This window comes from Corylus avellana, chromosome ca9 (genome assembly GCF_901000735.1).
Source record: "Corylus avellana chromosome ca9, CavTom2PMs-1.0".
NCBI classification, from domain to species: domain Eukaryota; kingdom Viridiplantae; phylum Streptophyta; class Magnoliopsida; order Fagales; family Betulaceae; genus Corylus; species Corylus avellana.
The window spans coordinates 1,554,163-1,564,583 of NC_081549.1; the positions used below are offsets into that span (position 1 = coordinate 1,554,163).

General features: G+C 35.8%; 1 protein-coding gene across 1 annotated transcript; it reads left to right on the plus strand.

Annotated features, from left to right (window-relative positions):
- The first annotated feature begins 7,895 nt into the window (after window positions 1–7,895).
- On the plus strand, window positions 7,896–9,886 carry LOC132191799 (PAN domain-containing protein At5g03700). Its single transcript, XM_059606902.1, has one exon. The coding sequence runs from the start codon at window positions 8,252–8,254 to the stop codon at window positions 9,719–9,721; it is 1,470 nt and encodes a 489-aa protein (XP_059462885.1). The 5' UTR covers window positions 7,896–8,251; the 3' UTR covers window positions 9,722–9,886.
- The last annotated feature ends 535 nt before the right edge of the window (window positions 9,887–10,421 follow it).

The window sequence follows — 10,421 nt, forward strand, 5'->3', positions numbered from 1 at the left end:
AATAAAAAAAATTACTACAAAACAAATTTTTTCTACTTTCAATACTACTTTCACTTTTCTATACCAATCATTATTTTCTTTTTAATTTTTTTTTTATTATAAACAGTGTGTTGAAATTCCCTTGTTGTTTAACAAACATGGCTTATAGACTGTAACGTAGAAGCCAAACTTTGGATAGGTACGTGTGTTTTAAAATGTAATATTTAAGAAATAACGATTTAAAAAGGTGGAATTTTACTAAATATTTGAAAATTTATAATTCGACCTTTATAGTTGTGATTTTTTTTTTTCATGTAATTTTTAAAAACATAATATTTTTACGTTTTCAAATCACAATTTTCTAAAAAAGCACTTCTAAACCAAATATTTTTCAGGATTTAATTTAAAACACATTTTAGAACCAAACATACTATTTGAGTAAAACTTGTTATGCATGGCTGGGGGAGGATATATAATCGTTTATACTCGTTACGACTGCATGCTAGTTTGTACTCATTATTTTTAACTAAAATGAAGAGAATTTGATGAGCTCATTTCTCACGCAAGTCTATAACAAGAATCCCAAGTCCCAACAACCTAGAGCTTCGCTTTCTTTGACTTGAAAGATCAAGAAATGATAAAGGCAAAAAGCATGTGCTAGAATAATGTCCACTCCCATCCCTTCATCTTCCACCACTAAATGGACGATACACTTATAAATTATGTCCAATTTTTCTTTTTCTAAAAAAAAAAAAAAAAAAAAGCTTTGATGATTCTAAGTTTTGACCTTTCCAGATGAACACGGATTCAATGTATGAACCCACTCGAGTTTTTTTATTTATTTTTTTCTATATTTTCTCTAGTGAGTTTTGAGTGGAGGCTGAAGGGAGAAGAGAAGACTTCTGTACGACCCATTTCTCATTCTTGTTTGCAATTACGTGCGAAGTTTCCTGTGACTCCCCGCGTCGTCTCTTTCCAATAGACAATGCTTAAATATTACAAGTAACATGATATCTCGTACCCAAACTTTGTTCTACACCATAAAGGAATTTTGTACCAAACATTACAATTTCTTGGTGTTTTCTTTTATCTTCGTAAAAAATTCTTCCATCCATGTTAAAAATAATACATAAAATATATAACGTAAAAAAATAAAAAAAAATAAAAAATAAAAAAAGCAGAAAGAGTACAAGTATTTCGGGGTGATTTGGTCTCCGATTTTTTTTTTTCTTTTTTTTTTTTTTGGCCCCTAAAAAATTACAGAGAGATGATAATTTGTTAAAAAAGAAAATCAACACAAATAATATATATAAATTATAACAATCCAATGGTCACAGTTTAAAGCTGGAGGGGATTGTAGTGATTGAAAAGAAGTATCAATAAATGGATGTTGATTGATTGCCTCAAAAAGCATATATAATCTGTAGCTATAGTTACCTTGGCCCTTTTCCCTTCCCATGCGTCTAACTTTTGCCTCAAATTACTTTACTTTATTGGTTATACGTTAACTTTGATGAGGAATACACACTTGCCACTTGCCTCCCTATAAATTATTAAAATGGATCGATGTTGATTAATTGGCGTTATCAAAAAGGCACCAAATACCAATCCATCTCTAGCAGTACTAGTTTTAATTCCCTACGTACCCATGGGTCAAACTTTTGCCTCAACTTTCTTTGGTTTATAGTTATATATATATGAATTTGGAGGAAGTAGAAAGAAACATTTGTATAATATATGTGGAAGTACCTTTAATGGATGTTGATTGATTGCCTCTTAAATTTTGGATCATTGTGCCTTTATCAAAAAGCACCATCTCTAATTACTTCAATTTTTTAGTTCGTGTACGTGAACTTGGAGAAAGCAGACAGATTTGCGTAATGGTTTTTCAAAACAACCTTTTTTTCCCTTGAGAAAACGCTTTTGATTTGGAATAGACGTGCATGAATAGTTATTCTTCCACCACCTCAAAATATTCTCACTTATCCCATTCTTTTTTCTTTTTCTTTTTTTGGAACAACACTTATCCCATTCTTTCATTATCCCACCTGTTTGGAAAGAAAGGAAAAGCAATTGCAGCTTTCTTTGACAATATAAAGTCTTCTATGCATAGCAACCAAAAAAAAAAAAAAATCACAATCTTATAACAGCAGATTAATTTATGTTGTGCATGCAATCGCAAATTATATAAACATCGAGAGTGCTATTATTGGTATTACAATTTTTATTATAAATTCTTTACGTAAGTTAATTTGTAAGAAAATTATAATAAAAGTTATAGTACTCAAACATTTTTAAAATACCAATTTATCAAAAAAATCAAAGTCTCATCGAAACACATTTGGGTTCATGAATAATTGGAAACTATATAATTTCAATAGTCCTAAAATCAATCATATAAGGGATGTGAAAACAGCATGAAACAATGTCAAAAGTTCTACAGGACCTAATATGTCCTACATGAATACGACTATGCGATTGAGGCTATATAGATATCGAGAAGTTCATTTTTACCTATTGTTTTTTTTTAAATAAATAAATAAATAAAGAAGACCGTTTAAATTAAGTCGTCTTCATGATCTCACCAATATGTAGGGCGATCGATTTGGATGGTGATTTAAAATGAGGTAATCGTTGCTCCAAACACGTAGATAGTGATATCATGATCACGTGGCGGAGATTTGACCGTTTGATAGGCTAGAATATAGCCCCTGGCCTTTTTGAGGTTGGAATGGCCGACTTATGCTTTTGGAAAATCAAAAGCTACAGCCAACAGACAATTAGATGCATTGCATTGTTTAGAGGCTTAGAGCTTTCAGACCACTAAACCTCGTGTTGACTACTTCAAACATTAATGTCATTCGTTGTTATTTAATTAGCAGCTGCGTATGACTTCAATTATGGCGTAGTTTTAATGTCTATCATCATATCAGTATCAATAAATTCAGTGGTCGTCGATTGAAATAGTAGCAATATATTACGATCTTGAGTACATGTATAAAGTTTTTGAACACTCTATTTAAAGTTTGTATCAACTTGATCTTTCTTCTTCTCTATATATGCGAGTTTTTCGAAACTCAATTCTCTGCAAAATTTTTTGTGACATATTTTATTGACAATCACTTTAAAGACGAGCAAGAAAGGGAAGATGCAGCTACTAGTAATTATACTCAAATTCAAGGAAATAATTTGTGCATGTATTTCTTAATTATGTAAATTATAATAGATTTTACATGTATTTCTTAGTTAACTTTCTCTATCAAACATTTGCAAGTGTGAAAGCTTAAATCTAAGACACTGATTAGAAGGTAGTCATGAAAAATTACTGTGACATGGCGCTAGAAGCCAAAAAGAACTTCAAAAGTCGTATCTTATGGGAAGAAAAGATCAGATTTCAAAGAATCTAATGTGACATGACACTAACAATCCTCCAAGAATTTTAGGTTTAGAATGGAAAAATGGGAAATGTAGAATTCTTATGACTGCTGTCAATCTTACCAACCTTGTTTTTCCCTGTTTTTTCTTTTCTCCGTTGCTTTTGGTCTAATGTTTTCAATCTTGTCATATGTCCACCAAATGCAATGTAATGCTGTACTTTTATTTTATTATTATTTTACTTTGGTGATGTTACCGTGTCTCGGTCTTTGTTTAAAAAAAATCTCAAGAACTAAGCAGCACTATTAAGTCAACATGAAACAATAATGGTGGGGTAAAAATGGTTTCTAACATTATTTGTGGAGTGCGTTTGGTAATCTGATTTCTCAGACTAACAATGCGGATTTAAATCAAATCACAAAAAAATATATCGTTTGAAAATAATTTTTAAAAAATTGTGATTTCAAAACATATAAAAAAAAAGCTGCATTTTCAAATTACAAACAATGAGTTGCGTTTTTTAAAACAAATGGTTTTAAAAGCTAAAATGCAATTTTAAAAATCAAATTACGATTTTATAGCAAATCAAAACCCGATACTGCCTACTGTTTTCTTCACCAATGTATCATCGTTTGATGGTTGGGCCAGACTTTCTGGTAATGTTTTTGTCAGTTGTTACTAATGGGCTTTCATGGGCCGTGCTTCCCAGATATTTTCTTGAATACAAACAGCCCAATACGCGCTAGAGGTTCAGCAACGAACATTCACTTGAGTAAAGGTAGAACCATGATTTTGAATCATTCTATTTTGGGTCCATTGAATACCCAATCTTTAAGGTTCTTGATTTTGAGATTTGATGCAAAAGATTGCTAATAATTAGACAGTAAATGTAAAAGAGTTTTTATAAAGTTTATTTGTCCAAATATGTCAGTGGGCAACCCAAAATTTATTGGATTTGGATCCCTTCCAATTAGGAAGAAATTGAAGATTCTCTAATTATTAATCGTGACCCTTCATTTTAAATTCAATGGTTTATAAAATCATTTAAACCTTGGTAAAACAAAAGTCAGTATTTAATGACTCGGTTATACAAAAACAGCTGGCATTTTATAGACCATTAAATTTAAAATAAAAGTCCACGATTAACAATTAGAGAATATCTAATTTCTCTTCAATAGGAGGGGATCTCAATTTAAATTTATTTGGACTACATTTATCATCTGAATTGCTAGCTATTCGAATAATAAGATCATTAAATCTAAATAATAAAATTGTTAACAATTTCTATCCGTGTAAGTTTTATTAAGTGTGGATAGTACTGATGAACAATAATAATTGAATAAGGTGGGAACAAAAGGAATAATATATTAGAACAAGTTGCTTTTCTAGATAATGCGAAAAACAAAAAAAGTTTCTTTTCTAGATGATGAAGAATTGAATATTTACTGGTTACACTTACAAAAAATCACGGGTTGAGAAAATTCCGGGTTAATTTCGTTGCGGAGATGTTATGTCTTACGAACAAATTATTATAAGAAATTATGCTGCCTCTAGAAGGAAAGTGATAGGAGAGAAGTGACAGGTTGGAACTATTCGTGACGACTAATAGATATTTCCTCTTTTTTTATCTTGTTTCCAGTAGCAAGTTGGATCATTCTTTATTTTTCTTCGAGGTTTCATTAGATAAATGTGCTTTGTCAGAATGCCTTAATAAGTATATATGTATATATCAAGGCATTGGTGACTCAATGACAATCTCTTTGCACGAAAAAGTTTGAGGACTCGGGTGTAATTAATTATCTATATTACATGTAATACAGGTATGAGATATAAATTATTCGCATGTGTTGGTGAACGCATCATTACAACAACTTTAGGCCGCCTTTCATTAAGGAGCTCCATTTGCAAAAAGGTTGAAGACATTAAAAGTTTGTTAGCCGTAGAAAATCGAAGGGATTCCAACACCAAGTCAGTAAGGGGCAAAAGAAAAAGTTTTCTGGTAAATGAGATTATTAATGATAGTGCATAGAATTAGAAGTCTATTGGCCCTAAAGGATCGGAGGGATTCCGGAGCCCGATTCAGTAGAGGGCAAGAGGGAAAACTCTTTGGTAAAGGAGAGTATTAATGATAGTGCATAGAATATTGGAATTGTATACCTTAGGCCTTATATACAAACATGTACAACATTCTAGAGTCGTATAAAGTCGATTGGAGGGGACATGATTCTAGGTCCGTTGGGTCTTAAACTCTTTTGGTGGTCAAAAGGTAAGTCTATTCGGCCTTTTTTTATGTCGTGAGCTTTTAGGCTATTCCTCGATCTTATAGGAGTCTCCCAATTCTCATGAATGATTAGTAAATCTATCAATACGAATTTTGAATGTATGTTGAGAGTTCATGTTGAGCCTTAGCTTTAGATGATTCTTAAGCCCTACAGAACAAATAGCTAATTATACTATCCAAAACCGTCCGAAAAAGAGAGAGAGGGGAAAAGGGCACCTGGTAAAAGATGATTTTAAAGAGAAATAGATTAGGGCCAAGATGTTTGTTGGCCAAAAGCATCAGGAATAATCAGGATAGAAGAAAAGAGAAAGTAAGCTATATGGCAGGTAAGGTTATACCTGATTGCCTAAGTTCTTAATTAATGTCAACCAACGTGCACCTGCCTCTATGTCTTTGTAATAGGCATTAATATGAGTCGACTAGTTGCTCCACCTTCCCCTCAGTTAGTCAACTCTCTCTTAAATGTCAACGTCCTAGTTTCCACTTGTTTGAAGAGCCACTAGGCTTCATAAAGATTTTCATATTTGTCAATTCAACGACCATATATATGGAACCAATAGGCATTAACAAAGGCTTCATGGCAGTTTCATAAAGATTAGGTGATGAGCTTATGATACGTTGTAGATTGCACGTCACACATTTATGTTCATTGTTTATGAATTTAGTTTACTAAATTTACTAGTGAATTTTTTTTTTTTTTTTTTTGGAGGGGTTCGATGGCTTTGTTTCTAATTCACTTTTATGCAGTAATTAGCATAGAAAATGCTTTTATTGGGCATTGAAGACCAGTTAGATAATTCCATAAAAGAAAATGTATAATCACTTGCAACATCTCAACATCTCTACGGATCATGGATTTTTTTTAAAATTTTTTTTGTCCTATGAAATTATTAATATTTAGGCCTTGTATACCGCACAAAAAATTTCCTATAAATTGGCTTTTCCAAGCCTATTAACCGGCCCAAGCCAACTTGTCTAGGCCGGCATGACCTAGCTTGCTGGCCTAGTCAGCTTGATTTTTTTTTTTTTTTTTAAAAGTGCGTAGGGCATAAAAAGATGCCACATTTACTATATCTTAGCCCTAATCGTTATTATCAATGTCCAACAAAATAGAGGCTAGGGAATCAAACTTTGTTAGCCATAAACCTCTCTCAAGTCTTAACTAACAATGCACAAGAAAACAATCTATAAAAAAATAGGGAATTAGGTCACTTGAAGGTACATTCAATGTAGCTAAACACTCTTTTTCTTCAACATTTTTCATTTTTTCAAGTAAATTATAACTTAAACATCATAGTGATCTCCGCTTACAAAACACTTTAAATTTAATTTCCCCTGTTTTGTAAGGAAGAACTTTCTTTCTTTTCTTTATGAGAGAAGTCAATAACACATGCATAAGCCAGCAATGCTAAAACCGCCAATTATGACAATGGAATTGAAATGCAGTGCACATATAATAGTCCCGCACATTGGTGAGAAAGTCACTCCGTGTCTTATGAAAGATCCCCATACTTTTTGACTTGTGCTTTCGGCTGTTGGATGATTGGATATTTGTAGTGCTTGTGCGCCAATTGCCATTACCATTCAATGGTGCTAGCTCTCCTAACCTCAACCGACACGCCTAGAATCTCAACCATATTTGTAAATGCTCTATCCCCTGCTTGCTAGTTGACTTACGCCAACACCCACCGAAGTAAATATTGATTGTTTTTATTATATTAAAAAAAAAAAAAAAATGCAAATGAGCTTTTTTTCCGTTCTCTCTCTAATTGGGCAGGGGATGTGAGGGAACTTGATGGGGCTCTCTCTTGCTTGAGCAAGGGCTCTTTATCTGAGCAGGAGACTTATTGCTCAGACATTTGTCACCCTGCTCGAACAAAGGTCAGAGAGCCTTCTCTCACAATCCTCTCTTTTGAGCAAGAGATTGCCGAAAGTCCCTATTTTAGCTACCTTTGTGCCAAATTTAGAGAAGAACAAGCTAACTTAGGTTAATGTAGGCAAATGTGGCAGCATGTAGTTGATCAATGTGCAATTTGAACTTGTTTCTTTTAAAAACAAGGTTTAACATCCAAATTCTCATCAACAAATAAATTTACGTGGATGCTAAAAGTTCTTAGCAATTGGAGATTTCCAAGATTTACTATTTTTTTTTTTTCTTTTCAGATAATTAAACATATGTAAGATTCATATTCTAACACTGACCAAAGAGCTAGGAAGCCCATTACTATGTTCTTCTTTAAATAGCATCGAAGACAGAAAGCTTAATTCACGGTCAGATGTAGTTGGAAACAGTAACAAATAACAATCAAGTCGATCGGGTTCTTCCTTACTGTATATATCAATTCGCTTTCAGCGATCCAACATGTTATTTTTTCACAACAAGTATTATATCTTATATAATTAATTTTTTACACAAACATCTTCGATTTTTCTTTTTTTTTTTAAAAAAAATAATAATAATAATAATTGTTTTTTCTCATCTGTCTGCCATAACCAAATGAAAACTGTTATATATGGTGGTCGGCGGTCGCAGTATCATAAACACTTTTAATGGCTTCTTTCGAAAATTGAGCTCCCACTCAAATCTGCGTTCTCTCTCTATGATCTTCTCCCACAATGGACGGACTCATCAACTCGGAAATTCGTCCACGTGAAATTCATTTGCTCCTCTTCACAACGTCCATTCTCTTCACGTATATTACTACTCTATCCACCGCCCAAGTGCTTCTCCAAGGCTTCAAAGCCACCCCAAACCCGAAAGTCTCAACCTTCCAGCCCCTCCTCAACGACTCCACTGGTAATTTCTCGCTCGCTTTCCTCCGAGTCAACAAGACCCAGCTCGCCCTCGCCGTCCTCCACGTGACTTCCTCCGAGCCACTCTGGCTCGCTAACCCGACCGAGCTGGCCAGCTGGTCCGACCACACGCAGCTCTTCTTCAATGGCAGTCTCGTGATTTCGGATCCCCACTCGAGGGTGTTTTGGTCAACTCGAACAAACGGTGACCTCGTTGTGCTCCTCAACTCCTCGAATCTGCAAGTACAGAGGAAGCTTGACCAAGCCTCCTCCTCGGTGCTCTGGCAAAGTTTTGACTTTCCCACTGATACCCTCGTCGAGAACCAAAATTTCACGGCCACCCAGTCCTTGATCTCACAAAATGGGCTTTACTCCATGCGCTTAGGGTCCAACTTTATAGGCTTATACGCAAATTTCCAAGAGAAATACAACCAGATATATTGGAAACACACAGCGTTAGAGGCCAAAGCAGAGATTGTCGGGGGACAAGGACCGATTTACGTCCGAGTCAACTCAGATGGCTATCTGGGTATGTACCAAAAGGGAACCATACCAGTGGACGTAGAACCCTTCAACAGCTTCCAAAGACGCATCGACGGGTTCCTGCGGCTCCGGTTAGAACAGGACGGAGACCTCAAGGGATATTACTGGGAAGGGTCCAGTTGGATCTTGAACTACCAGGCGATCTCCAACCCTTGTGAGCTCCCAAGCCCGTGCGGCCCGTACGGTTTGTGCATACCCGGGTCCGGTTGCTCCTGTCTAGATAACCGGACGGAGTTTCGGTCCGATGCGGAGTGTGCTCCCGTGGAAACCGGCGACTTTTGCAGCGAAAAGGTAGTGAAGGACAACTTCCAGGCTCTGACGAGGAGCGGGGTGGAGCTACCGTACAAGGAGCTAATGCAGTACGAAACGGCGCCGTCGCTGGAGCAGTGCGAGGGTCTGTGCGACAACAACTGTAGTTGTTGGGGGGCAGTGTACAACAACGCGTCCGGGTTTTGTTACCTGCTGGACTATCCGATCCAAACGTTGGTGGCGGTTGGGGATGAGAGTAAGGTGGGGTATTTTAAGGTGAGGGAAGGTGCAGGGAAGAGGAAAAGGAATGTGGGTGTTGCAGTTGCCTATGCGGTGGTTGGCGGGGTCATAGTGGTCTTGATTGGGCTAATCGGGTTTTGGACGTACAGGAGTTGGATCCGGAGGAAGAGGACCCGGGAGGAGCAGGGCGAATTTTCACCCGGCCCGTATAAGAATCTCGGGTCGGCAAGCTTCAAGTCCATCGAGATGTCTAGTAGATAGACGATGATGATTGATGAAGATGACGCAAGGGATGACATATTTGCGATATTTGACCGACCATGATGTAAACCACTAACTCAGTTTGATTAGTGGTTGTGGGGCCGAGGCTAATCTTTGTTTTATCTTTTTGTCTAAATTGATTACTTCAACCAATGTTTATCTGTACAGTCCGTGAGTTTGCATGGCTATCTTAGTGCCCCACGTGCCGAATTTTGGAGGTTTGTCATGGCATCTTATCATGCACATCCTCCCATGAGAGATTTTATACGCATCAATTCCCACTAAATACAAATTTTGTATATGCCTCGTAATGCTAATGGTCTAAAGATTTTTTGCATTATGTGGATTGTTGTGGGCTATAACATCCTTAATATGTTTCAGCTATTTAGATTTAGACGTTATTAATTTGGGTACCTGCTTCCTTTATATTACGGTACACTCAAGCACACCACTTCTGGATGCACTTTCTGTACATATTATGCTGAAGTGATTTTTGTTCGGATCAGGATCCCTCCCATTATTGGGAGAATTTTGTTCATCTAGATAAGCCTGTGGGACTTGGGTTAGATGAGTTATTACCAAATAGCAGCACAAAAATGTTCTTTCTGCTTTTAGAAGGAAAAAGATTCAAAGAAAAAGGTGAAAAACATATGGATCACAATTTTTTAAAATTCTATTGGAAATGACCAAAGAATAGTGC